This window comes from Suillus fuscotomentosus (assembly GCF_016647785.1).
Source record: "Suillus fuscotomentosus strain FC203 chromosome Unknown F5891scaffold_19, whole genome shotgun sequence".
NCBI classification, from domain to species: domain Eukaryota; kingdom Fungi; phylum Basidiomycota; class Agaricomycetes; order Boletales; family Suillaceae; genus Suillus; species Suillus fuscotomentosus.
Window position 1 is genome coordinate 213,353 of NW_024539531.1, and position 27,751 is coordinate 241,103.

A 27,751-nucleotide genomic window follows, 5' to 3' on the forward strand; every position below is an offset into this window, starting at 1 on the left:
GACCTTCCTCGTCTCGATATCCCACAACCTTACTGTCCCGTCCTGGCTTCCGCTGGCAATAGTCTTGCCATTCGGGGACAATACCATGGTCCTTATTCCTGCCTCATCCCCTTGATCTCGCCATTCGCCCCCTATTTGTACACCGCTCTTTAGGTCCCATAGTCGAAGTGACCTGTCGTGGGAACATGTGATGATGCGCTGTCCACCGGGAAGGTGTGCAACGCCTGTAACTGGCTTAGTATGGCCTCGGATCGTCTTGCAGGGGGTTACTGCTGACGCCTTTTTCATTTTAGCGGCAGTAGAAGACATGATGGACGCTCGGGGATCTCGATCAAGGGAATCGTGGACTATATGCGTGAGAGCAGATCGTTGCCTCAGAATGAGTTGTCCTGTGGGTGTATAAATAGTGGGTGGTTTCACTGCCCTATGTGCTTTCGCCTGACTTTGGCATGTCAATAGAAATGTCCAGAGGGATTGCTCACGAGAGGTTCTACCCAGGCGAGTTCTGTCCTGGCTCACAGACAGCTTCGGGACGACGTATCCAGGAGATACCCCTCGATACTGGCCGGTGAGTGGTCGTATCTTTTCCTCACTTCAGCTTTTCCTACTCCCAACCACAGTATCACTCACGGCAAAATCCCACTTGGGACAGATTCACTCCGCGCAAGAACGAGAGGGGCGGGCTGGTAGCTGAGATGGTGGATGTTTGCTTTTGGGGTCGAGAGGGCTGCGCAAGTGTTGGTATATGTTGCCTGCCAAGGCATGTATTCGTTATCCGCGTGTTCTCTCCACAGCTTCACAGTGCTGTGCACACCAAGCGCCACGTGCATCTCCGTATCTTTATTTGGCCTTTCAAATGGTCCGATCCATTTCCGCTTTCTCCAAGTACTATTCTGAGAGCCTGTCTATGTTCGACCTTACTCGAAGGATGGTGTCGTACGCTTCGCAATATCAGAGGACATCGACTGGTGGTAGCTCTACTGAAGAGGTGCCGTTCGATCACTTAGACGTCACTGAGTTTGTCCTTCGGGATTGCACAGGTTTTATCGCTCCATCACATAACGAGGAGTATCAGAATCTTCAGGCAAGTCACAGATGCCAATAGCGTCGTGCTTATCTCTGCTTGCCCCATGCTCAATCTTTACCAGATGCGAATCCTTTTTCCTACCGTGAAAGGGGGGGTTGGCTCTGTCGGAGTGGTGAAAGATATAAATTTTCATATGAATCATTATTGTTGACCGTTTCAAAGAAAATACAACGCTTTCAGAGTCGGCCAACCAGAAGTGAAAGATGACTGGAAGATCGTCATGATACTTTTTCTGATTTGCGAATATTTATGGTCTTTTCGTCAAAAGGGTGGTTCACCCCATGGCTATTGCGGCACATCTTCGCAGACGCTCTAACTATCTCTGCACCAGCCACATTTAACAGGATACCCTCGAGCAGTTCGTATGCAATTATGCTGGAAGTTTCGGGTGATGTTTATAATTAAGAGTCCATACACGTCTGTTTGGAATTCACAAAACTCAACCCAGAAACCTACTGTCCGTCGATATTTGTTGCAACTGTAAATCGAATGGTATCTTCTCCTAGCCTGGTGACCATCCAGGCAAACCGTCGATAGACGGCGAAGGAAGGACATAAGGAACTATGTCATTACATCCGAGCTACATGCTATAAACACTGCCCATCCCGTATAAGCTCAAAGGTCCCCTACAAAATACATTGTGCAAACAGCATTGAAAGTGGTGCAGAAGTGACTGACCTCGAGCTATGTGCTACACATCAGCGTTCAACGTTGAACCACAGCACCAAAGCTAAAGCAGAAACATGACTCACTGTCGGGACGTGTTACTCTGGCCGCTACTTCATTATAGGAAGCCCGCATAAAGACCTGCCATTCTAAATTACATAGCGTGAGGGCCAGTCATGTTGTTGAATCCTGGATACACAACAAAACTGATCATACTCACATGTACAGGCGGCGGCAAACATTTCATGGGAGTACAACAGTCCCCGTCAACTTGGCAAGGTTGGTTCGATTGGTCGCACTGTGCACTGACAGCCGTACATGCCGCTGTTAGAGCAACGATAACGGCAAGGAAGGGGAAATGCATTGTTGTGAGGGTGAAGAATCTGCTAGGATTATCTCGAATGCTAACTCTGAGGATGGAGGGACACAGTGGGAGGACTGCTTGCTTTTATACTAGCATTGGAAAACTCAGGAGTTCTGATTGGTCTGGAAGAATGGTCATGGCACAAATTTATGTGAGCAGAACCTTTCATGATAAACTAAGCTACCTCAGATATTATCAGTGATGGCTTAATTGGTTCAAGTTCAAGTTACATATCAGCGAGCGGATAGTGCAATGTCGGATGATGCTCCGTTATATCTGAGTTGGAGTGCAGTTTGAAGTTGTAAGACTTGCTCCTGATGGCGACTCAAATGTCGTATGAGTATTTGGCGTTCTTCGAATCATGACGGAGTGAACGATCGTCGCATAGTGATAGGGAGAACTGTTAGAAAAGTTCGGGTGCCGGCAGTAGTAATAAGAATAAATTATGTAAGCACTAACATACGAACAGAAAATAGCTACACCTATATTTACGGCTCTCCTGAGCTACAACATTACCTTGCGAAGCAAGGTCAGGTTCACATGGATCATTTTATGTGATTTCCAAATAATAGTAAATACAGTGACGCCATACAACATGATACGATGATGCGAACTTATCACCTACCTCCGATTTCCCTTCCAATACTTGTCGTTTTCTGAATAACAAAGTAATAACTTAGACCGTGCAACTCCCTCGCGCCCAGAGCTCCGCCCACAGGGCGAAGCTAGCGCGCTTCCCTTCCAATATTCGTCGTTTTCGGACAACTCCCTTTTTTGTTAATATGTTGGTAATAATGTGATGAATAAATAAAAATTAATCCTATAATTTTACGCCGCGCCCCTAAACATCGTATTTACTATCTATCTATCGAAACACCATGCAACCTAGCGTATTTGAACTGCTAAGTACCTCAGACAATCAATGTGCTTTCATTTTCAGTGAGTATAGACTGAGAATTACTGATATCGTTCTGGATCCCAGAGAGCCAAAGATTGGGAGCAACGCTGTGGAAGCAAAGAGAGCATTCTTGCGTTATCCCCCTGCATTTGTTATCATTCACCTCGACTTCTGCGATTTACCGCCATTGCACGGACTTCTGCCTCAGCACATACCAGTGTTACCTTGCGAAATTAAATTTTCCATGGGCACAGGTCCTTCTACAAGAATCACGCGGCGTCAACTCCCTGTAACACCAGCTTACGCATTTACCGACTTTAAAGCACAAGGACAGACGATTGATCACGTTTTAGTGGACATTGGAAGAACGACATGTTTTCGCCTATCTCCCTTCAATGCATACGTCGCACTATCCAGAAGTCACGGCCGAGAATGCATACGTCTTCTCAGAGACTTCGACAATGATCTATTCCTTCAACATCCAAACGAAGACCTTCGGATAGAAGATAACAGGATTGAGCGACTCGCGGAGGAAACGAAAAAGCGTTTCTCGAGGACAGACAGTCTGACAGAAAACAAGGTACCATAGTGCAGTACACTGAAAGAAACGATGTAGTAGTAGCTATATAGTGATGTCAGAAGAAATCCTGGGACGAAGCCAGACTAAACGAGCACGATAGAGCTAGAAAAAGACGGAATGTGAGCAAGGTCCACGTCGGCAACGCCGACCCCTAGTAGAAGATAGGCGTTCGCTTCGGATCAGCATGGTACAACATATATTTATACGGAGCAATTCCGAACATCAAACAAAAATGGCGAGGGTGACTCGACAGGAGCCCAACGCGAACGAAAGTAGCATAGATAATACTGAGAAATCTACCGGTATCATGACATCTCCTCATCGTCCGTGTCCGATAAGATTTCCTTGCTTTTACTGGCGAGAAGAATTAGCAAAAAGCTCAGAAAACCTAGATTCCTGACGTACTATTGCTTTTTGCGCGGTCCTCCAACAGCGTCCTGATCTTCATCATCTCTGACGACCCGTTTTTTCGGGACACGCTGGTTCGATAAGCTCAGTATCTTCGCAGTTAAACTAGATCAGAACGTCGTACCTTCTTTGCTGGTTTGCTGTCGACTTCATCATCGCTGAAGAGCTGCTCGTTGTCGACATCCTGATCAATAGCTTTTTTGAGCTTGCCTCCGCTTCTCTTCTTCTTCTTAGGTTCAGCCCCTTCGTCTCCACTCTCCCCTTCGACTTTGACCTTCCTAGCGGCCCTCTTAGATTTCCGTTCACGCTCTTCATCGCTCTCCATTTGAACCTCCCTTGTCCATTCCTGAGCTTGTTCCCTCGCCTTACGACGCTCTTCTGCGAGCTTTTCCGCTTGCCGGCGGTGTTCCTCGACTCTTTCTTGCTGCGGAAGTAGCTCAGAGACAGAACGTGAAAAAAAAAGAAAGCGCATACCTCAATAGCCTCCAGTTTCTCCTTCTCCATTTGTCTCCTCAGCCTAGCAGCCACGAGTTTCGCCTGCGCTTCAGCTTCAAACTCCTTTTGTGTTGCTAGATGCTCGTCTCCTCGTCTCAGCATGCTTTCACCGTATTTCCTACGTTGGTCTGCGATATCACGACTGTAGGGTACGACAGAGGCAGAGTCTGCGGCAAGAGAAGCGAATAATCTAATGATACTCTTTAATCGAGCCAAGATACTGTTGACGAAATGATCTCACCGTTGCGCATGTCCAGCCTGCAATATTGCCCACTCCAGATCTTTCAGGGTACGCTTCGACGGGCTCAGGCCAAAGAGTAGTTCTGCAGCTTTTTGCTGAACCATGGCGATATTGTACAGGATAGCCTTGTCGCTCGGTTGTAAGTGGAGGGCCTATTAAAAATCAGTCCCAATGGAAGTGAGAAGATGTAAGTTTGATCGTACCTTTTGTGCATATTTGAGCGCTGTACTCATAGCAACAAAGGACTGATCCTTGCTAGCCTTGGCATACCATGTTCGACACAAACATAGGAGCACAGAAACGTTATGGCCGCTGTAAAATCGTACAGATGCTGTCTCATACTAGTGCATATGCACGTCAATCCCACTGCAAAATAGTGAAATAGACTATGGAAGACTCACACTCTCAATAGCACGATCAAACTCGTCTCGAGCATAGTAACAATGTCCCATGTTCAGGTACACGCTGCCATCGTTGAGGGACTCCCTTATCTTGGCAAAGATATCGAGGGCGTCTCTTGCATTCCTCATTCGCTTTTGTGGATCATCTCCACCAGAAGTAGCTGGACCGCCTCCAAAGCTCCCTAGGGCATCCTCCGCGGTCACAATGGCCAGTCCTTGAGCAGCAAAAGCACAGAGCGGATCCAAGAGCAATGCTTTGTCATAGAACTCAGCAGAGCGCTGGAAACCACGTCTCCGCTCTTCCAAGCCTTTCGGACTCAGATCTCGACTTTCCCGGCTTTGATGATATTGAATCCAGCCAGCGGCGCATAATGAATAGACATCATGCTTGTCGTGATCTTTGAGGGTAGCAAAGACGAAATCTTTTGCAGGTTTCGGGAAATTACTTTGGATGAGGAAGTAGGTGTAGAACGCGCGGAGATTGAGGTTGTTGTTTTGCGATGCCATGGCTTGTTTTAAGAGATCGTGTGCATCGTTTGATTGATTGAGATCAGCTAGCATTTGCGCTTGTCGAACCTTGGCTGGAGAACAATCAGATAGAGATACAAGTACTGTTTACCTGCACTCACCGTCGACATACTCCGGATGTCTTGTTAAGAGCTTGTCATATGCTTCCTTCGCCATTGTAATGTCGCCGCTGTCTTCGTACACCCGCGCGAGGTTGTATAACATCGATGTTGACATTCCCTCTCCGTCCGGGCCCAGGCTAGCTGCTTTAGTGAGTGATTCTTCATACAAGGCCCGCGCCTCTGCTAGGTTGCCTTCCATATGCTGAAGGGCGCCCATATTATTGAGCAGCCGTGGGTCGACCTGTTCGTTTGCCTCGCTAAGCCTCAGCGCCTCCTTGAGGGCCCGCGTTGTCCTGTCGAGACTCTCTTCTTGCCAAAGTCGTGCGATCTCAATATGCATATCCAAGTCATCGTTGATATAACTGGCTGTGTGCTGCGGGATGTGACCATTGGATGTACGCGAATCATCTTGCTCGAGAGTTTTGATAGCACGATCGAATAGTTCACGGGCTTTAGCTTTTTCTTGAGCGTAGTCCGAGCTCGAAACTCCTGGACGGGGGTGTGCGCGGAGGGAAGCGAGCATAACCATTGCTTCAACAGAACGCTGAGGATTTGGAGGCTGCAGAAGAAGATCAAGGGTATGGATCGCTGCAGCTATCTCATCTGAAACTGGAATGAGTTACCTTTTCTACTTCTCTCGAGTCAGCTTACCGTTCTGGATCTGCATTTGTGCCATGCCAATGGCGCCTAAAACGTGTTTTGGTTGGCCATCTGTGGCTGTCGTGTAATATTTAGTGGCTTCTTTGAGAGAGCCCTCTGCATGTAGCACCCGAGCAGCTCTGAGGTTTCCCTCTGTTAGTAGCGTAAGAGTATCAGCGAACTGAATGGTGCGCTCCGCAAGTTTCAATGCCTAATGACACAGTATGAAGTGCGCTCTCTCTGAGGGAAACGAAAAATAACATACTCGTTTGTAGCTACCCTTCCTGAGGAAAAGTTCACATAGGGCATTGGCAGCGGCAGCGCTCTTTTGATTGGCATTGAAAGCCTTCTCTATGAATTTTGTGCCGGCAAGGAACGCTTGTGCACGATCTTGCTCGCTGAGATTTTCGGTCTTACTCGCGTTAATGGACTCGAGCCCGAGCAAAAGCAGCGCCGGCCAATCTGTCGGGTTCTACGGAATGCGTTGAGCCATGTGATGCAACCCCACACTTAGAGCCAGGGCTTACAACTTCTAAACTTCGCTGCCATGCCGCTTTCGCTTTCGATTTATAGTCCATTGCCCATAGACACAATCCGATACCAATGCGTGGGTCAGGGATGCAGTGCGGGTTGAGTTGCAGAACTTGTTGAAATAGTTTGAGCGCTTGAGGATAACTCCTTCGAGCATAGAGAATTCGAGCCTGATGCAAAGATGTTACCAGCTACCTAGAATCATAAGGTAATAGACCTACTTTGCCGAGGAGGGCCACAACATTAGTGGGTTTCTCAGCAAGTACACCCTCGAAGGAACGCATGGCATCATCCATAGACCTCGTCGCGAGTTGTTGTATCCCTGTAGAGCGTGATAAGCTAGTCGGAGACTAGACGAGGTAAACGCAGTACCTCGAGTCAAGAATGCTAAAGTTCCGCCTACACCCTCACCACCTTCTGCGGCAGCCCTCTCGCCAGTGTTGAGATACTGAGCAGCTTCGCGGTAATATTCTTCCTTCGGGCGCACATTCGTCAGTTTATCCTCGCCTACGACATGTCAGTGACATCTAAAGCTGAAATTGACGGAGCTCACGAGCTTCTGAAAGCACCAATTTGGGGGCCTTTTGAGCATGAGCTATCTGGATATTTGCAAGAAGAGCGTATATTGGAGGAGATGAAGCTGTCGTTCCGTTTGCTTGTAACGCTGTGGAATTGTTCAGATAAATTATATGACGAACTTAAGCTAGGAGACGTACATTCGATAGCGGAATGAGCTATTCTTTCAGCTGCTGCTAGGTAGCCCCTTCTCCAGTATTCGCCAGCTAGCTTTGTCCACACAGACACTCTACACTGTCCCTCCTTCAAAAGATCCAATACATCTTCCGGGTTCGGATCGAGGTTGTCAAGATCGATTGTGATGACTTCTTGTCCTCCAAGCTCGATATCGATTGACCTCCCGCTTCCGACATATGCCACATCTTCGGACATCCTTGAAAAGTTGTTTCAGTTGCAGTCGAAGAATGAAACAAAAATGACGCTGCTACTGCAGCTTAAGAACGAGCAGGCTGAATTCGTCCAAAACTCAACGGAGTAAAACATCCGAGGGATGCAGTGGTCACGTGCCACGCGGTATTAAATTGAAACTGTCTGAAGTCTACTTGACAGTCCACTTCGACGATGCCCCCTCGATCTTGCCATATCTGCAATGAAAACGAATCAAAATATACATGCTCAAAATGCAGAGCAACTGTCTAGTATGTTTACCTTGTGTCATCGCGTTTCAAAGTGTTTGCTCATATCCATCTTCAGCTGCTCCGTTGCGTGCTACAAACGACATAAAGGTATAACAAAAACACACGCCAGATAAATCTCATCCGAAAAGTCACCCTACAGAATCTTGCGGCTCTGCTGAAACTTCAGCCGTGACTCACGAAGGTACATTTCCTTCCTTTCATCTAGACCCCGACAGTTGCTCAAACAGAGGATCAGTAGTACAGCCTTCATCCGCAGAAGAGACGGTCGACGATCCGAAGCCGCTACGCCCTCTCACTTCTCTCAATTGGCCCTACGTACCCGAAGAATCAGCATATCCCGACCCATTGAAACGTGATGACCCAAGGCCGCTACAAGTTCACCAATACGAAGCCATCGGTATGTCCATTCAATAACTTTTCCTTCCTGTATTCAACCTTTTGTCCGCCTGTTAGCTACTTCCGCTGCTGTGCGTCGCGTGCTGGAGTTGAATCCTCGTCTGCCAGAGCTCCTCACTTCTATAGACAAGCTCAGAGGTGCAGATAGAGAGGATGCCTTACATCGCGCCCTTGGAGTTGACACTAGGCAGCTCAAGAACGACCTATTGGGACCTCAAGAGTTAGATGAAGACACCAGGACACTGAGACAACTTGCAGAAGCCGTGGAAGCCGCTGTGCGAGGAGGAAAGGAAGGAGTGCTTGGCTTGGACTGGGACGAATGAACCATAAAACCACAAGATGAAATATGCAAGAGTGGAGATATATGCACAGGAAAACCACCAAGAGACAGCAACAAGATGCAAGTCCAACAAACCTATTCTTTGCACTTCACTTGACTCCCAAAAACAACAATCCCCTCTTCGCCTTCTCCACTTCCTCCTCGAGTTCACGCCCTTCACTAGCTGTCCACCAATCTGCCTTATCGATGTCTTCGGCCTTCTTTCCGCTCCTAATAGCAGACTCGAATGCCGATTTCCTGGCATTTAGGCTGGCCATCCGTCGGGGATCCGAGTGACCGGTGAAAATGATCAATGCCGTTCGTGCGGGAAGAGATGCGTAAAGGGTGACCAGCTGGTTGTTAAGAGTTGCTTGGGCGTTGGCGAGAATAACGGGCGATGGTTCAGCTGGGGTGACGACTGGGGTCTCTCCAGCGGGCGTCTTTGGTGTTAGCCCTAAAAATCATAAGTATATATAATGAGGCGAACAGTTGTACGACACTCACAGCCCAGTGCATCTGCAACACCGGTAAACCGTCCAAATGCGAACTCGTGTGCTGGAATAGCCTGTAACAGTCCATCAAGTACTTCTTCGTCGCTAGTACATGGCACATTCGAGCTGGCTTTGGATCCATGCATCACACCAGGGTTTCCATGGTCCACCACTACACTCCGTACAGATCCTGGTCCGCCCCTCCCGCTTGCCCTCCCCATACGCTCATATATGCTCTCAAAATCAGTCTTGAACTCCCCATAGCTTGGGCCGTATCTTACTTTCGACCGCAGGAGGTCAATACACGCCCGCGCATCCTCCTCCGGGTCGTGTCCACTATCACCCCGTGTCTGAATTTCGCGATTCAGCCATTTTTTGGTGAGCCACGCAAGCCCGGGCTTCAACGGCCGGCCGCGTGGGTGATGGTAAATGACCGCGGTGTCGATGCACTTCGGGTGGCAGATCCGCAGGGCACGGAGGTCAGATTCAAGGGAGTGTCCGACCAGAATGGAGGTCGGCCCATCTTTTGGAGCGAGGATGGGCATGATCTGTGCTTGAACTTCAGCGACAGTTGTCGTAGCCGATGCGAGCAAAGATTCTGTGATGCCCGACCATCTGAAACAATCTTCAGAATCGAGATTTGATCATCAGATGTCAGAATCCCGCTTACCTAGTCATGTAATCGGTGACTGGTTTTGGGGGCTTGACGAGTTTGTCGTATACGACTATTCCGCTCTCGTAATCGATCATGCAAACCCGGGTGAGTTCTTTGCCATCCTCGGTCAAGCACTAGAGTTTGGTTTGAGTTAGCGACACTAGATCCAGCTCTGTAGTCACGCACCATTTCACAGTCGATAGCATATATTTTTGATTCTAGCTTATCTGCTGGAAGCAATAACAGTGATTCTTCTGATGCCTGTGGAGTCTCGATCCAACCGGGTCCCTTCTCGAATACATCGGCCATGTATGAGGGAATTGGATACTCGTTCTCTATCATCTCCCTCAACGTTAACAAGTACAATGCTGGTGTGCCATCGAAGGCACGTTGTGCTACACAAGGCCATCGTCAATCTTGGCAAGGATATTATAGATAGCATACATACAGGCTCGCTGTGCTTGTCTCTTGGCTCTCTCCTGCGGTGTAACCTGGCATTGGAAGAACTCGCTGAGAACGGAGTACATCCGAGTTTGGTCGCCTGGAGCACGGGTTGGGCATGCATGGCTGTAAGTAGATGCGATGAAGGGAATGGGGGTGTGCGATTCTGCAGGAAGTGGAATTGAGAGTGGAATATTCGGGTTAACGGTGGCTGAGGTCGGCAGAGGTGGAAGGGCCAGTGTAGAAGGAAGGATTCCAGGTATGAGGAGTGTTACGACTTTCTCGATCGATCGGGCGTGCTGGACAGATGACGGTGAAAACCATGATCCAGAGATGAAACTTGTGAAGACATACCTCGACCTTGACCCAGTTAGGCGGAGGTGCATCCGCGACTATGTGCAACACCAAATCTCGAACGTCCTACGACGACACAGGGTCAATTTATCTAGGACTCCTAAAAACAAGTGACTCACGTTTATATGGACAGCATCTTTTCTCTTTACGATCTCACCGTTCACGTACATGAATCTGGGCATCAGTGCCTAAAACCAGAAAGAAACATATATCTCATTCAAAAAAAGCTGCGGACGACAAAGGAAGGCACTAATAAGACACACATCGTGTTTGGCTTCGACCTTCTTGTTCTTTTTGGTCTTGCGTTTTTCCACGCGGGTCCATTCCGCTTCACCAGCATCATGATCATCCTCGCATGCTGTACTCGCGTGGTGGACTACCTGGTTAGGCGCTACCTTAGCTTTTTTGTGATTAGATGATTTTCGAGGAGACGATACGAAGTCTTGGGATCTTTTCATTTTGTGTTTTGGTGTATATGCGGACACGGTTTCATGGGTTAGGGATTTGGATGTGATGAATGGGTTTGACAGTCGTCGAGCACGCGTTTGATGCACACAACAATTAATTCGAAACGCCTTCCATATTCGATGAGAAATGAGGGTCGCGTGTCCTTATATGGTGCCTTATTATTACCGTGACCCCTAATTTATGTCCTTGCGGGGAAAACAACAGTGCTTTATGAATAGGACCGCTGATACAAGCAATTGTGCAGGTATCCTGTATGGGACAGCCGATAAAGCAACAAGAACATGCTTGTACACAGGCAAGAGAGATGACGCAAACGGAGAAGTGAAATGCCAAGTAATGTAATTGCCGGGACATGCGGTGTTGGGCCTCGACATCGAACCAACATCGAACTGGACCCAAGTTGACCTCATGGACGTGTCGCTAGAGGGGAATGCATCGCGAGATGAAAGGAACGAGGGAACTTACGAAATGTTGGCAGAACATGGACACAGTGTCATAGCAATAAAGCTAAGATAACAAAGAAACAAATATAATCATCACGCGGCCTAGTACCGAGTTATTCTAGATCGCAGTGTTATGACACGCGCGAGAGACGCTGAGAAACAGGGAAAGCAGATAATCGAATTGGGGCAATATGTTTGCCTTGCCTATGGTGGAACAAGGACTCGTTGAAGTAAGGTTCATGATAAGATCTAACAACGGGAATGAGAGACTCACAAAACGCTGATGGAATGACTCTTGCGGACACATGCACAGCACAGAGAATGATATACAAAACAGTGGCTGCGCCAAAGCGAGTTCACACTGGTACTATGTCCCAGAGCCTACAGCCAGATTTTGGGCTGTGTACACGAGTTGATCATGAGCATCTGACGCACTGCCGCGACTTTGTTTAGCGCATCATGATTGTGATCGCATGAGTTTGTAAATTCGCAGTTCGAGTCCCTCCTCGAATGAAGTCTGCAGCACGACTAACGTCAATTATGAGTCTGAAACAAGGATGAAGGAACAATTGTCCTTTCGAATTAGGGTCCAGAATTGACCCCCATATGTGGGAACAAGGTTGTCATAACTTTAAGCGTGGAAGCCAAGATATTCATCTTGCACAGCCCTGCACTGCGCAAGGCCAAGTGTCTAGTTTCCTCTTGACACAAGCCCACTCACGCAAGCTAGTCTTGTGTTTAAGTACTCTCTCTCTTTCTTTCTCTCTCATCGAGCTCCTTCTTGTTCTATCATGTTTTCTCTACCTCTAATAGCTGCCGCACTCCTTCCCTTTGCTCTCGCTGCTCCCCAGCCGGATACAGGTGTTATTCATGTCCCAATCGTCAGACGTAGTCAAACAAATAGAGTCGCAAACTTACCGAAAGCCGTCGAAGCATTACGGGCAAAATACGGTTTTCGGCCAACAAGTGCCACATATTCCAAGCGAGCAAACACCGCTGCAGTTCCAATCACTGATGAGGTTTGCAATTCGGGCTTTTATTTAGTTTGGATAATAATTCTATTAGGGTAACGATTCCAGTTACTCGGGTGTCGTGAGCATTGGGACTCCGTGAGTTACAATATCGAAACAATCTCAACAAATACTCATCGTCTCCAAGGGCCCAGAATTTTGATCTTGTTCTCGACACTGGTTCTTCCGACCTTTGGGTTGCGACATCCTCATGTTCCGCTTGCGCATCATATGAGTTTACTACCTCAAAATCCTCGACATTCCAGTCGTCAGGCACCCCACTGGAGATTAATTATGGCTCAGGATCAGTCAAAGGGTCTGTCGCCGAAGACACTGTCACCTTCGGTGGCTTCACTATCAATCAGCAAGAAATTTGTACGTTTATCTCGACTTGACTTGGATTCAGACTTATTTTCGGTCGCAGTGGCTGTTTCTTCAATTACATCTGGCTTGATCACCGGTGAACTCTCAGGTATCATGGGTCTTGGATTCAACACCATTTCTGCCCTCAATGCCACCCCGTTTTGGCAAGCTCTCTATAATGCCAACCAGCTCTCAGAACCCTTGTTCTCTTTCTACCTTGCACGCTATATCGACCAATCCACCATGAGCACTGCTCCGGGTGGTACCCTCACTCTTGGTGGAACAAATTCGAGTTTGTACCAGGGCTCTATTGAGTACTTGGACCTAACTGGCCCGGCATCGTATTGGTTGCTCAATGTTAATTGTTAGCTTCTTCACTTTGTTATATCGCTAGTCTGCTGATCAGTCACAAATGAACAGCGCTCTCTGTGCAAGGCAACACGGTCAGTGTCGGATCCAGTTCCCTTGCTGCCATCGACACAGGCACGACCCTCATCGCCGCACCTTCCACCGTTGCCGCAGATATTTGGGCCCAAGTTCCAGGCTCCGAAGCGCTTACGGGAGAATACGCAGGCCTATACGCATTCCGTCAGTATCACTTGTACAATGTTGGACAAACAGAAGACTCATCTATTTCTAGCTTGTACCACTGATGTCACAGTCACCATATCTTTCGGCGGTTCTACCTGGACGATCAACCCTGCCGACATGAACCTTGGTTCTATCTCCAGTTCCACCTCGGCTGCTACGACTCAAATGTGCGCTGGTGGTATCTTTGACATCGGCACCAGCGTTGGCAGTGGCTCTAACGTTCCCACTTGGATAATTGGTGACACGTTCCTCAAGAACGTGTACTCCGTTTTCCGTGCCAATCCTGCTGCTGTTGGTTTTGCGCAGCTTGCCAGTGGCTTGAGCACTACAGCAACCGGCACTTCAAATCCAAACCCTGCGAAGGTGACTAACTCAGCTACCTCGACCAGCAGCTCAGGCAACCCCCTCTCCGGCGCTGCATCTCCTAGATCAAACATTGCTGTCTCCCTCACCCTCCTCGCATCTGTGGCAGCTTTCTTCACCATATTGCTCTAAAGAAAAGAGACTATACCACATCTATTATTTTATTGTGATACCATACAGAGTCTTGGTTTCGCTGCTTACCCAACTCGGATACTCATACTGACTTACTTAGGATCTGACACTTACCACGTATTTAACATGACACTTTTACGGCCATTCTTTTATTCTGGTTTTATATCTTTGGATTTAGGTAAGTTGTACTTATCACGGTTGGTTTATATATTGGGCGGGATGTCATTTGCACATTTCTCACGATACAAGGTGTTTGATTCTACCAGCTCAGGGGTCTTGCACGTATCGCGGTCGCTGCAACAGATGTGGAGGTATATGATTCGTCTAGCAACTCCGCGTAACTTGCTCGTACATGTGCAGTCGCCTCACGATCAGCGGAGTTTTAAAATCTTGCATGCATGTGTTGCATAGATTTGCAGAGTCGCTGGTTAACGGTTATTCCTCGCGCGCACGATCAACGGATGTGGAGATTCGTCTCTGGCGGCACTCCATGATAGGTAAGCAAGTCGTATCGCAATGCATTTGTAGTCGCAGGGTATTCCCTCGCGCGCACGATCAACGGATGTCGAGGCATTGCGTTGAGGCATTTCCCGTGATTCGTCCCCAATAGCTTGATTCATCACCCTCTATAAATAGGGCTGGAGGTTCGAATTCTACCCCACTTCTGCACGATGACAGCGGATTGATGGGGTGTATGTATGTGTCTAGGTTCGCTGAGCACTTCGATCGTAACATTCTAGCGCCGTAGAGGCACTCACATACTTGCTATCCGGCGGGATATTTCTTACAGTTTTACAGTTGGTTCGAGTTGGCCTGATCTATTGAACAGACCAGGGGCCGCTCCCAGGTAAATGTGATCGTACGAGAGTTCCGGCGGCACGGCGTCTATATCATCATGCATCATTATCTGATATCAATGATCATCCGACATTGTGGAGAACAAAATCAAAATGACCTTCGCGAAGCCTCTTGTTATCTTCACCAGTCTTGAAAATTTAAGCCCTTCGGCAATTGACGACCTCCTCGATTCTGTCAGGAACGAACGACAAATGAATGAGTATGTAATTCCTTATGCAGATATACCATGCGTAGAGATATAGACTTGTCGTAATTATCTTGCGCACTCAGCGCAAGAAGTCGACGACTCCCTGACCAAATTCGAAATTCCCGAGGCAATAGGAAGCAAACGTCCCTGACCTTCAGAAGTCATCGGGGACCGACAAACGCATATGTTGATGCCTATCAATGACAATATCATATCATGCCACGATTATTGCAAATGGAGCAACAAACCTCCCGCGAAGAGACATTGGAAATATCCCCGCCAATATTAATAGTCATGGATGATACAACCGCTGGCAAAAAAGACCCACAGGACAAAGAATTCGAAGCTCAGATCCCTCTCATTGTATTTCCGAGCGAGATCAAAACAGCCTGTGTCACAAACACGGAGTACGAGATGGGAAAAATGAGCGGCACCGAATATGTCGAGGTGTGGAATTGCCACTGTGAGAGTTGATATCAGTGGTTATGTCAGGGTAAATGCTGAACAGGGATTTCAACGGGGTAGAACCCGGGGTTGGGTGTGGATCAGGTTCTTATCTATTGCTGGTGGGGAGAAAAAGACTACTGTGGGTGCTCAGGGTACGGCTGCATTTGTGACGGTGAGGTAGTCGCCGATCAATGTCAGCGGAACCGAACGTATTGAGGAAAATGGGAAATACTGGACCATGGTGCGAGGTGGTATTTAGTCTGTGCACGGCCCCGAACGATACAGGTACTGCCCGTCGTGCGAGCTTGATATAAATGATGGTTGTGATTGCGGCACTGCTAGACCAACTGACCTTAGGACAAGGTACGCACACGCGGCGTACGTGAAGACGTAGATCGGGAAGAAAGGCAGAGCGGTATCTGTGCCCGATACCGATACGCGGCCCCGGACATGTACTAGCGAGAATAACGTGGTGGGTGTCTAAACGCTAACTTAAGAAACAGAAATATTAGGTTTGCAATAGGATGAGGAGTGATAGCAATGACTTACGGAATGTAAACAGGCCCTCGGAGAGATAAGCTTGCTGCTTGCGCCCGTGCAGTCGAAGCTCAGATTCAAAGAAGACGGAGGTTTGGACTTGGAAATAAAAAATTTGAGGCAGTGTGTACCCTGATACTCATTGTGATCGATAGGGGACAGAAGCAATGGGAGCAGAAGTATGGATTTTCATCAACGGGGAAGACAGTTGAGACGGAGATGAAGGAAGAGTCTGAAAAGTATTGTCAAACCTCGAGCGCTCTCAGGCTGACTTGTCAGTGCAAGGTGATGTCGTGAAATTCGACATCTTGCATTGTCGGACTAGTAATGTAATATGGATACGATCAGTCCCAACCATATAATTATGGTCGAGTTAGCAAATTGATCAAATAGCTGTGTAAAGCCATGCAATGAACAACAGAGCCTCGAGATCTGTTGACGTCATCAGGTGATGGGGTAAGCCCGGGAAAGAAGTTACCCGCGATCATAACTTGCTCATAACAGCGTCGGTTATGAAGGGCATCATGGCAGAAGGTAAACGGTATAGCGGAGCACCCTGGAGTACCGTAACTTCTGTGAACACGAGGACGGCAGGTTATGCGGGGAGAAGGTACACGATCAAACCTTAGGTTGAGCGCTTTAGCAGAATCTCAAACTTAATGCAAGCTGATTCAATAGCAATTTTGCACTGGACTGTGGCGCACCTTATTTGATACCTTGATTATTTATAAGGCTAGATGGATGATGTATCACGGGCAGTGTGGTAAAGTATGCTCGCAGAGAATAAACCAACATGATTTAGGATGGAAGCTGCCGATAACAGTTTTTTGATGTGAAGCAACGTAGAAGTCATGTTAACGGTATCAAGTCTGCCTTCTCAGTAGAAAGCAAATACATTGGCGTAGTCTCAGCGTCGACTGTTAGTCGCAACATTCCGTGCCGTTGCGGACCGGTGAAGAACCTGATACTGGTGTGTCGTAAGATGGATTGTCTGCACAGATATTTTAGCGCCACGCAGTCCGACATGAAGGGAGTCCTAGATAATTCAATATTGCAGGGCCGGTTGTCTGAAAAGTCCCAAAATCGTAGGTCGTTACCCATTCCGCGGATATGAACAAAAACGTGGCGAAGATGGTTGGCCCTGCTTCATTCCGTCGGATGACGAAGAACCAATCTGCCTTGGCGGATTTTAACAGCCAGAAGTCAGATAATAGTTTCGCGCGACTCGTCAGGCTTGTTTGCGAGAGGAGGTGAAATTTAGTGAAAGTACTACCACATTGTTTTGTGCTGCGTACCTTTTTCATCTGTCGGGTGAAGCTGTGTTGGCATTGACCTTGTACAGCAATAAGTGGGAATCTGTGCCAAGTGATAGATTTTTAGTATTACCTGGAGGTTATGAACGACACGGGATAGAAAGACCGTTGTGAGATTTGACCAGCAAAGGATCCTAATAGAAACAAACAGCCACCAAAGACCGCCATTGCATGTGGATCATCATCGACTTTTGTCGGGATCGTAAAACCTCGGAAGTTTCCTGGATCTCCGGCGGAACTAACCACTCAAAGGTTTGTCCGACATCACGCGGGCTCTGCTATCTGAAGTCACGGCTTCAGGAACTATTTGAGCACTCTGTTCATGTGCTTTCAGTAAATTATTTCTGACTAGTTCGTGTCACCGCCCCCCTACTACTAGGTCTCACTTGCTCACTTCATGCCTGGAGTACTCATACTCCATCTCTCTCTTCATCTTTAGCGTCTCCCCAAGGTCACATCCACAAGGCTCTTTGGTATGTTACTCTTCTCAACCCTGTACTCCGCAGCTCGTTGATACGGTTTCACCCATTAGTTCCACTCTCATTCGTGTATATTTAGTATCCGTTCCCATAATGGCCAGTAATCAGTCCACCACGCCCCCGCCAACTCTCCAGAGGGGAAAAGCATGCTTGCGTTGCAGGTATTTTCTCTATTCGTCTATCATTCATAAAAACTCGCTGACCATGCTTAAACGCGCCTTGTCCAGAAAGAGGAAGATGGTAAGTCATCATATAATCCTCATACTCTGTCAGTCGCTAATCAACTCATCAGAGATGTGATGGTAGCAAACCAGCCTGTCAACAATGTGTTCGTGCAAAACAGAACGACGCCTGTCAATACGACGATGGAAAGGGAAAGACGAGAACTCAACTTCTCCGTGAACATATCGAGCGTTTAGAACAGCGTATACGAGAGCTCGAGGATCCTGAGTATACCTCGCCATCCGTAACTCTACATGATCCGCATCGTCATGGTCGCTCAGAAAGCTCCTCCTCTTCCCTTACTGGCTCTCCCGCAAGCACAGGCTTCTCACTTTCAGTCTCTTCCTTCTCTCCTTCCGGTGTGTTGATCCGTCGTGATCATCTCGCATTAAATCTTATATTTTACAGCAAACAATTCCCCTCAAAGCTCTTGGATACAAGGCATTCCCTCACCCTCACCTACGCCATTCACGGATATCTACCATGAGGAACCACAACCCACAATAGAGCTCGCTCAAACACTCGTAGACGTCTTTTTCTCACATTCTCGACAGTCCCTCCTGGGTCTGCACATGGGCCGACTACGAGAATCTTTCACTCGACCCGTCATGGAGCAGCATCACCCTGTCCTCACTAACGCTATATTTTTGTGGGCATGCTATATCTCCAGGCCAGGCCCCCTCAGCACGCACGAGTCTCATTACTTGAGTCGAGCCCTCGACTCCCTCAGCGATGCCATCCAGTACCAAAACAGGTTGCTTGATGTCATCCAAGCATCCTGTCTTCTGTCCGTGTACTTCCTATCAAACGGAAGGTCGTTAGAAGGCAGTTACCATGCCAACGCTGCTGCATCACTGGCTATTCAATGCGGCCTTCACGGAGCAATGACCAATCGATCATCATTTGAGACCACAGCCTCCATTTCACCCTTCAAACTTGACCCTCCGAAAGACGCTATCGAGCAGGGCGAGCGCATATTGACATTTTGGCATGTATTTGTCCTGGATCGGTGCTGGTCGGTGGTACTTCATAAACCAGTGACCATTCCGCATGGTTCAGATGGATACGCGTCCATCACAATGCCGTGGCCGCAAGATATGGAAGAATATGTAGCAGTACGTTTACGTTATCAGTGGGTAGAGCATATACTGACTCACTCTTCTCAGGGTCAGATCGATGATTTGCACAGCTTCCATACTGTTCGGAGCTTCTTTGAACATCAGGTCGCAAACGTCCGCGGAGGGTTTTCCCCACTGGCCCTCCGTGTCAAAGCATCCGCTCTGTTCGAACGTGCGCACCACCTCGCATCAACCTGGGACCAACGTAGGCCCATTTTCTCCAGATTAGTACTACTTTCTGATCAATTTGCAGCTTTAGTAATGTCGAGCGCATTTACTGATGACTTTCAAACTTTGGAACACACGATAGCCCGTTTTATCCAGACCCTTATTCCGGTACATCAACTCGACGCCACGGTGCCTGACGAGAAACACGCCTATATTGCGACACACACGCTAGCTCACGCTGCGATGATAAATCTGTATTATCCATTTGGTGCTGAAGACCCTGTCTCGTATGAAAAATGCCTTCGGGCTGCGCGGTGTCTTGTATCCATCATCAAACATATCGCTGATACAGATTACGAGTACCTCGATCCCATCATCGGCGTGAGTATCTTTTTGAGTGTGCTACACAGAATGATTGACTAATTTCTTGACACAGCCTTGTTGGACGTGCGCTGTGGACACGTTGATTCGAGAACTCAATGTCATCGAGTCTTCATGGCCGCTCGTCAGCAGCTCGGATGTCCGTAGTGAAATTGGGACCATGCTTTACGCTATGAACAACCTCAGCGCACGCTTCCCCCTGCTGGGTTATTCAGTGGCCAAGGTACAAAAGCGACTGTCAGGGCTGTAGCCTATTTAGCGATAGCGAAAATGCTTGGTGACAGCAGTCCGTGTGCACACTTCGGAAAAAAAAAACTTAATTCCCGACCAACGGACTCTTGGCTCTCGTGACTTGGACACGCTATTATATTGACGCTTTTCCCCGCCTGGCCTCGTTTCTTCATTTTTGACTGGACTTTAGCTAATCTCTTATGGACAGTGCCTTTTTGCATTCTTATGTTATGGTTACGCTCACGTTCGTTATGACCCCTCACGGACACCTAGTACTTTTCGGACGTTGTGATCTAGCCTGGACGTTATAATATTCTCCACGGACAGCGGCAGCGCGGACACTAGACCTTATGGACCTGAAACTCGCATTACCCCACGAATCTAAACATTCCTCATTTTCATTCCCTGTCACGCCGAATCGTAATTATTACTCTAGTTGATATATTTGTATGTCGTGCCTCATCTCCTTTTTGCTTTCGTTTTGTGTTTTGATAGACCCTTGTTGAATAGTCATCTCCGTTTTGAAAGTCTGCGTACTATTTGTGTTGAACACTAGTTGTCGCATCGTGTATGTCTTGTTTGTTGTACTGTTACGTGGTATATTGAAGAAGAAAATGGTGGATGCTTGCCCGCCGCGTTGGTGCAGTCAACCAAATCCAGCGAGTTTGGAGTCCATGTTCGTAGACTTGCCACCGACAGGCCTAAGATGCAGGACTGCATTCGGCAGAAATCGGTGGACATGGTCATTGGTGGCTTTATATACCGTATCATGGCGCTCATGTATTTGACCAGATGCAGCGAGAGTTTGAGTGTCCATGTGGATGCACATATATAAGCATGATGGGCGTCGGCTGCGCGACTGTTTCAAAAGCTCCCGATAGGCCACATCACGAGTCACGACTACGTTGGATCTGCTTAGTTCGAGTAGAGGTAGTAAGGAAATGGAAATGGAAACACAGCAGGATACAGACTACCAGGCACATGAAAAGATACCCAAACGTTGGGCGCTAGAGTTGCCAAGATCGATACACGGATCAACATCGCGCTGACCGTTGAGACCGTATTGATTGGGAGATCTCTGGTTAGATTGCTATATGTAGACGAAGGGGCGCACGGCGAAAGGAGGCTGGGATACGTATTTGCATTTGCATTTGTCTTGTCTTGATTTGATTTGATTGAAGCGAGGAGAGATGATGCTTTGCGTGGTTGACGAGATTTTGATTAACAGGGAAGGAATAATTTTACACGGTGAAGGATGAAGAAGTCAATCCAGACTGGCGATGGTGACGCAGGTCCACGATAGAGCGACCGTCATACAAAAGCCGTGGACTACAACCACCCTCCTCGTGCTCACATGCAGGGTGGTTGCTAGTCGCAACCACGTATGTGATGCCACAATGAAGAGGAATATGTGCAAACGCCGTAGACCTAGCGTCAGCAGGGCTCCTTCCTGTCAGGAGTTTTGCCTTCAGATACAGCCTCTAAGCTTTCCATGCAGTTTCGACCATAAGAGAAGAAGTAAGAGAAGTCAGTACCCATGAATTTTTCGAAATTGGTAAAGTTCCAAGTTACGGCATGAGCCTACCTGCTGTCTGATTGCTTTGTCAAAATTGATGATTTTGAAGTGAGATGGGTGAGATGGGGATGTGCGTAGAACATAGTGTTTATGTGATTTCCGTAGGTCCATCAAATTCATGTGTCCGATGGGGGAGCGCGAAGTGGTATGCTTGCACAAGGCAGTTACATGCGGAAAACCAATCCGACGTAGACTAGTAGTGACAATCACGGGTCCTGGACCTGCATAAAGTCGGAGAGGACGCCACCAAGGTTGACGGGCTGACCGGTGATAATGTTGTCCCACTCAGAGCACGGGAATTCAGGGCAGCCGACGTGATTAATGACTCGACCCTCGAGGACATTAGGGGCCCACGATGGGAGAATATTGCAGGTGCGTCGTACATCAGGGGAGATGTGACGATGCAATTAACTGTCGGAGTAGTCAAGGTTGGAAAGATCGGGTTCTACCTGTCGTTTCTTTTCTGGCAGTTCAGGGATATCTTCGAGCTGGTGCATGATCCCCTATCTATCGACTGGGCATGGGCTCATGAGTCTGTACCATGACAAGCCACTCGCTTTACCTTGCTTCACAGGGGCTGTCTCTGGTTCTACTTAAACCGTTGTGACAGGAAATTCGGCTGAAGTGAAGGCGTCGCGGTGCCTTGGATGTGGTCGAGCACCCGCATAAAAGGTCTAGGTTGGTACTTGCTTCGGGGCGCGCTTGCTCGGCACTCCCTGGGACTGGTGCAGTTGGCTGCTTGAGCAACGAGGAAGTATGCTGCGTGTTTTTCAAGGTCTCCTCGTTCGAACCGTTTGACGATGCTATTGCATTCGTCGGCGTGACTCGGCGAACTATGAGGGGACCCAATTAAAGGACTGGAGAGGGACAACTATGTTAGCAGTCGACTGAGCAGATGATGTCGATCTGAGCTGGCGTTTGAGCCTTTTATTTTATGAGCCATAGTATATCAGACGATGGGGGAATTCAAAAGGATAGGAAGTTCAATTTGACTCGTGAAGAGACAGCTGTTCCCGACAACCGCAGGAAATTATTTGCATGCTGCGATTTAGACTAATGCTGCGCCTGCATCTGTTTGCATGCTACCAAAGTCAAATCATAAGTAGTGGTACAACAATTTATGCAAGTCAAGAGTTGTCAATATGTGTAAATATTTTACATAATGTTCGGGTCCACTGTATTACATAAATTAAACATAAATAATGTTCTTCGGTTTGTCGCCAAGCTATAAGTCTGTGACAATTAATATCGGCTCCATTGGCACGGGCCTTGTCATATAAGCGCGACGTCGTGAACCAGCACTAGGTGCCAGTACCTTCACTTTGATCACTACCACGCCTTGTCCACATTGAAGGCAGTTACTCCATCAGGTCCTGAGATCGAAGCTTGAAGTCCTATGCGAAAACATGTCATTTCAGGCTCACGAGAACAACTCACAAGATGACCTTCTGTACTTGTCTTTCTACAGTGATGCACCAGTCTACGGTGGTGCCCATTTTGTGGGCTCTCCTGGCCAAATCACCCTAGGAGAGCCTAGTATTCCACCTATGCGCCCCATTCCTTCTTATGGTTCTCTTCCGTCGTCCACTTTACGACCAAGCCGGAATCGAAGTGTTTCCTACGTTGTTGCTCATACGCCTCCTTCAGGAGTTAATATGACTGGTGCTCGGAACCTTAGGCATTCTCTTGTCCGTTTGTCTCGTCCCAGGCCCCCACTACCAGAATCGCGATGGTCACTGTTCGAACAACTTATGGAGAATGAGGGCCAGCTGAGGAGCCCTACGACACGCGACAGACGCCATCTTATGAGCTCCGAGCACTCTTCACCGGAATCTGTGACTCCAGAAGCTGCCTCCACTGACTGTGACCCATTCGACAATGTCCCTCCAATCGCATCCGCAGGAGCACAACACCCGAGAGGCGTCCTTAGAACTATCCAATGGGCATCATGATCCCACTGAACCAGAAGACAACTCCAAAGCCTGCCTCAACGGCTCTTCAGCTACTTCCGCTCCTACATTGCTATCACGCCATCGGTTACCTCCCTTGCAAGCACCCACAATACCACTCTTGTGGAGGAACATTCTCAAATGCGCAGTGGCATATCTTATTGCCTCTCTCTTTACGTTTTCACCATATCTCTCTGGATTCCTCAGTGATATTTCCACACCGGGAGCAGGGAATGGCCTCCCAGCGCCCACTGGTCACATGATAGCCACAATGTATGTGTCTTCTTCACCCTTTTTCAGGCATGATGCTGATCATTTGCAGCGCAATTTACTATAACCCCGCAAAAACTATGGGGGGAATGATGGAGGCTAATTCGTACTGCTCCATTGCGTTTCTTTATGCAGCATTTGTTTGTTTGGGAAGCATGTCCATGTTCTGGTCTCTCGAGGTCAGACCAGGATGGGAGTGGCTTGGTGACGCTCTCGTCATTTTGTGGGTTGGAGTCAGTATGTGGGGTCTCACTTGGATAAAAGTGTGGATGGATAAACCCACCTTTAATTCGGGTATGTCAATCAAAGGCTTTAATTCGTGTTAATACTGACTATTTATCAGCGTGTAGCATGACTGCCATAATATTATCTGTTGTGTAGGCTATCTATCATGCGTCATATTTGAAGCATGTCACTGATATATTCTTAGAATTATCAGGGAAGGAGGCTTGGAAACACTTCTGCAAGTCTTCTCGGTCGTACTCGTCGGCACCTTAATATCAAACGTTGTGTGTTTCACGCTATGGCCCAAGAGCGCCACAGACAACCTCCAGTTGAATATGACAAAGACCTTGGATTCGTTTACCACCCTCCTTGGCATGGTCACAAACACCTTCCTCCTCGAAGAACCCATTCGCCAGCCTAGCCAGGATAAAATACACAAGGCAGTCGAGAACCACCAGGCAAGTTTTACGAGTCTCAAAAAGAATTTAGAAGAAGCCAAGTCGGAATGGTTCAGCGGTCTGCGCGGACAAGGAGGCAAGGCCTACGGGGACGCGGTTGATAGCCTCACGCGTCTTGCTCAACATCTGAATGGCTTGAGAAGCGGCACCCGCTTGCAGTACGAACTCACGAAGGCTCACAGCGAGGGACGCTTGACGCTGAAGCGACACAATCAAACGATCGGAAGAGAGCATGATCCAAGCGGGTGTCGTTCTCCTGCGGGGAAGGGAAGGAGGGCGTCCAGTTGCGGTTCGGACATGAGGGACGATGCAGATGAAATTCTACTACAAGCTGCGGCGGATATGTTCGGCGATCTAGTTGATGAACTGGGTCCACCACTGAAGGCCTTGACGGTGAGTCGAACGTCATCTTTTCTGCGGAAGGTACTCACAAGCAGCTGCAAGAGAACCTGTACTGCAAGTTTCAAACGTCTACGCGAAGCATTTGCGCAGAGCAAACATGTCCAAAGAGAAGCTCCACTTCAACCTCATGATTTCCATCTTCTGATTGATGAGATCGACCGCGCGCTGTTTACTTTCGAGAGCACCTCGAACCATGCAGTTATGCGCTTATACAAACGGAGCAATTTCGCTGCCTCGTCTATGGGGATTTCATTTGATTCTTCAGCCCCATTGGATAATGTCCTTATGAACAGCGAACATGAACACATATTCCTTCTCTACTTGTAAGCTCTCGATAATTTTACTCGAGAGTTTCCATACTCAAGAAGTCGTGGTTCAGTTTCATTTTCACGTTGCAGGAATTCTCTAGAGAGCTTATTTCTCTCACGGACGCTATGAGCAGAATATATGCAGTCAAACAAGTCAGAGCGGATACGCCGGGCTGGTTTAACCGATATATTTTACACGGTCCATCAAATCTTTTATCTGCAATGCGATTGCGTCGGCGTAACTTGGCTTATGAGAAATCCAAGCGGTCAGGACTGCGCCGATTCTGTCAGTGATTACTTTCAAGGCTGCTCATAATCTACTGACGGTGTGCTATAAAGCATCATATTTCACTTCCCCCCATCACACCAAAGTATTCTTTCCCAAGGTCCAACCACATGCTCCAAACACGATACAAACGCCCCATCCTGCAAACCTCCCTTTTATTGGTCGTATGAAGCGCGCACTGTGGGATTTTGGTGGAATTTTGAAAGAGCGCAAAATGAAATATGCCTTCAAGGTGGGGATGTCCACTGCTGTGTTGGCTGCACCTGCGTTCTTTGATGCTACGAGACCGATGTATACGAATTATAAGGGTGAATGGGCAGTTGATTTCCGTGCGTACAGGCGTCTTTTACATTGTTATGTGTGGCTGATTTTTTCCTCCTTAGTTCTTTGGAGTCATGTCGCCTACGATCGGAGCTGTAAGATGATTTTTAACGGTCTTGTGTCCTTGCTGATTCGTTTGTTAGACTAATTTCCTTAGCATTCATCGTGTCCTCGGTACTCTGTGCGTTGTCTTGTTTAGTATTTCGCCCGTTTTGTTCTGATCACTTAAAGTTTCGGAGCTTGTGCCGCAGCTGGAATTTATAGCCTTTTCCCGGAGAATGCAATTGTGTTGTCGATCTTCGGTTTCTTTTTTTCGATCCCCTGTTTTTACTACGTCATTGCGATTCCAGAGTATGCGACGACAGGGAGATTTGCCCTTTTGACATATAATTTGACGTGCCTTTATTCGTACGTTGGCAAAAGCTTCGCTGCTCGTACAGAATTTTGATCTATCCTGCTTTCCTTATCATTTGCAGGTACAACGTTCGAGAAGCCGAAGTATCTGTGATCGATATTGCGTTTTATCGCTCGACTGCGGTTACCGCTGGTGTCCTCTGGGCTGCGATTGTATCACGTTTCTGGTGGCCTTCAGAAGCGCGAAGGGAGCTCAGTCGAGAGCTGGGAGAGTAAGTTTGTCTTTGCTGAACACGTCAAATATTGATTTGTTGCGCCTAGCTTTTGTCTGAACATCGGATGGCTATACACCCACTTGGTAGCAGCCAACTCAGGCGTGCCTCGCGTAGAAGATGACACAGATGAAGACGAGCCTGAGACGCAGTGTGCGGACGAGACGACGTCGCTCCTGCCCAGGTCCGCTAAAGCCAAGCTTGACAAATACATTCACGAATTCATGGCTATGTTTGTGTGGGCTTACTACGCATCAACTGTCGCTAATTCGAAATATGCAGGGAATTGCACCTCCAGCGGAAGCTCATTGAGTTGCAAGATCTCCTGGCTCAGACACAGCATGAGCCTCGGTTGAAGGGACCTTTCCCTATAGCACTCTACCGAGCGATATTGACGAGTCTCCAGACTATCCTGGATAGGCTGCACAGCATGCGTTGCGTCACTACTCGAGAGGAGTGGATTACGGTAATCTACGTTCCTTCATGATGGATTTATTTTGACGTAACATCGTTCAGTCCGTAAGGAAAGATTTCATTTTACCCGTGAATAAGGAACGAAGGGATATGGTCGGAAACATCGTTCTTTATTTCTCTACGCTCGCATCCGCCTTTCGCTTGAAAGCCCCATTACCTCCGTACCTCCCACCAGCTGAGGAATCGAGGGAGCGTCTGGTACGTCTCCAAAATCCATCATCGAAAATTGATATGATAGATACCCTATCCTTTTATAGGTCAATGCAATCCGGAAATTGGATGTAGTCAGGAACAGGGATGTGAAAGGGTCTCGACAGCTGCTTTTCTTTGCGTATGCTCTTACTATGAAAGGCGTGACTCAGGAGTTGGAGTATCTTGGGCGTACGCTCCAAACTGTTTTTGGTGTGATTGGCCATAGTCCGAAGGAGTTTGAGGCGTTGTTTGCAGAGCCGGTTGAGAGTGTGGACTGCTACGCATGTTGTTTGACGCATTGTATATACTGTACTTTTCACTATATGGACATGCAAATAATGTAATGATACATTCGAATTTGTATGGGTGTCTCCGAGTACCACGACAGAAAACTGTTAGGCGGACAGCAGGATGCTATATACTTGGTGGAAAATGATACCCTGACTTGCGGACGCTCCGAATCTTTAAACTGCATTTTCCATGCTATGGGTGTGATATCATGCACATGCATCTTTCATTCAGAATACAGTATTTCTCACTTAAG

At 47.8% G+C, this 27,751-nt stretch overlaps 8 protein-coding genes across 8 annotated transcripts; 5 read left to right on the forward strand and 3 right to left on the reverse strand.

The window, feature by feature from the left end:
* Window positions 1-1,305: 1,305 nt before the first annotated feature.
* On the reverse strand, window positions 1,306-2,117 carry F5891DRAFT_979045 (uncharacterized protein; the record flags this gene model as incomplete). Its single annotated transcript, XM_041376832.1, has 5 exons — window positions 1,306-1,462; window positions 1,544-1,594; window positions 1,766-1,778; window positions 1,840-1,894; window positions 1,974-2,117. 5 exons carry the CDS (start codon window positions 2,115-2,117, stop codon window positions 1,306-1,308), a joined length of 420 nt encoding a protein of 139 aa, XP_041227495.1.
* An 826-nt stretch (window positions 2,118-2,943) lies between these two features.
* Window positions 2,944-3,751, forward strand: F5891DRAFT_1026175 (uncharacterized protein). The gene is made up of 2 exons (XM_041361409.1): window positions 2,944-3,041; window positions 3,100-3,751. The coding sequence occupies exon 2, from the start codon at window positions 3,260-3,262 to the stop codon at window positions 3,602-3,604; it is 345 nt and encodes a 114-aa protein (XP_041227496.1). The 5' UTR covers window positions 2,944-3,041; window positions 3,100-3,259; the 3' UTR covers window positions 3,605-3,751.
* Window position 3,752: 1 nt separating this feature from the next.
* F5891DRAFT_191804 (uncharacterized protein) lies at window positions 3,753-7,965 on the reverse strand. Its single transcript, XM_041370856.1, has 15 exons — window positions 7,656-7,965; window positions 7,493-7,603; window positions 7,312-7,446; window positions 7,161-7,261; window positions 6,936-7,109; window positions 6,674-6,880; window positions 6,421-6,619; window positions 5,770-6,372; window positions 5,141-5,721; window positions 4,943-5,080; window positions 4,740-4,891; window positions 4,478-4,688; window positions 4,128-4,427; window positions 4,001-4,074; window positions 3,753-3,949 (listed from the first exon to the last, which is right to left on the reverse strand). The coding sequence occupies exons 1-15, from the start codon at window positions 7,885-7,887 to the stop codon at window positions 3,901-3,903; spliced, it is 3,267 nt and encodes a 1,088-aa protein (XP_041227497.1). The 5' UTR covers window positions 7,888-7,965; the 3' UTR covers window positions 3,753-3,900.
* A 104-nt stretch (window positions 7,966-8,069) lies between these two features.
* On the forward strand, window positions 8,070-8,925 carry F5891DRAFT_191838 (uncharacterized protein). The gene is made up of 5 exons (XM_041370857.1): window positions 8,070-8,153; window positions 8,209-8,240; window positions 8,293-8,334; window positions 8,389-8,550; window positions 8,607-8,925. The coding sequence occupies exons 1-5, from the start codon at window positions 8,077-8,079 to the stop codon at window positions 8,870-8,872; spliced, it is 579 nt and encodes a 192-aa protein (XP_041227498.1). The 5' UTR covers window positions 8,070-8,076; the 3' UTR covers window positions 8,873-8,925.
* F5891DRAFT_191848 (uncharacterized protein) lies at window positions 8,838-11,352 on the reverse strand. Its single transcript, XM_041370858.1, has 7 exons — window positions 10,929-11,352; window positions 10,810-10,875; window positions 10,463-10,754; window positions 10,201-10,409; window positions 10,030-10,148; window positions 9,373-9,974; window positions 8,838-9,322 (listed from the first exon to the last, which is right to left on the reverse strand). The coding sequence occupies exons 1-7, from the start codon at window positions 10,989-10,991 to the stop codon at window positions 8,979-8,981; spliced, it is 1,695 nt and encodes a 564-aa protein (XP_041227499.1). The 5' UTR covers window positions 10,992-11,352; the 3' UTR covers window positions 8,838-8,978.
* A 1,159-nt stretch (window positions 11,353-12,511) lies between these two features.
* On the forward strand, window positions 12,512-14,179 carry F5891DRAFT_979048 (aspartic peptidase domain-containing protein; the record flags this gene model as incomplete). The annotated part of the gene is made up of 6 exons (XM_041376833.1): window positions 12,512-12,739; window positions 12,786-12,829; window positions 12,879-13,105; window positions 13,137-13,457; window positions 13,514-13,681; window positions 13,734-14,179. 6 exons carry the CDS (start codon window positions 12,512-12,514, stop codon window positions 14,177-14,179), a joined length of 1,434 nt encoding a protein of 477 aa, XP_041227500.1.
* A 3,773-nt stretch (window positions 14,180-17,952) lies between these two features.
* On the forward strand, window positions 17,953-20,406 carry F5891DRAFT_191941 (uncharacterized protein). Its single transcript, XM_041370861.1, has 8 exons — window positions 17,953-17,994; window positions 18,054-18,161; window positions 18,228-18,240; window positions 18,293-18,581; window positions 18,631-19,337; window positions 19,389-19,545; window positions 19,594-19,889; window positions 19,945-20,406. Exons 2-8 carry the CDS (start codon window positions 18,094-18,096, stop codon window positions 20,137-20,139), a joined length of 1,725 nt encoding a protein of 574 aa, XP_041227501.1. The 5' UTR covers window positions 17,953-17,994; window positions 18,054-18,093; the 3' UTR covers window positions 20,140-20,406.
* A 2,696-nt stretch (window positions 20,407-23,102) lies between these two features.
* Window positions 23,103-27,567, forward strand: F5891DRAFT_1277390 (uncharacterized protein; the record flags this gene model as incomplete). Its single annotated transcript, XM_041370267.1, has 16 exons — window positions 23,103-23,531; window positions 23,599-23,918; window positions 23,968-24,209; window positions 24,259-24,292; window positions 24,346-24,991; window positions 25,043-25,323; window positions 25,380-25,594; window positions 25,648-25,923; window positions 25,988-26,010; window positions 26,059-26,096; window positions 26,147-26,323; window positions 26,392-26,541; window positions 26,591-26,773; window positions 26,824-27,007; window positions 27,058-27,213; window positions 27,273-27,567. 16 exons carry the CDS (start codon window positions 23,103-23,105, stop codon window positions 27,549-27,551), a joined length of 3,633 nt encoding a protein of 1,210 aa, XP_041227502.1. The 3' UTR covers window positions 27,552-27,567.
* Between the last annotated feature and the right edge of the window lie 184 nt (window positions 27,568-27,751).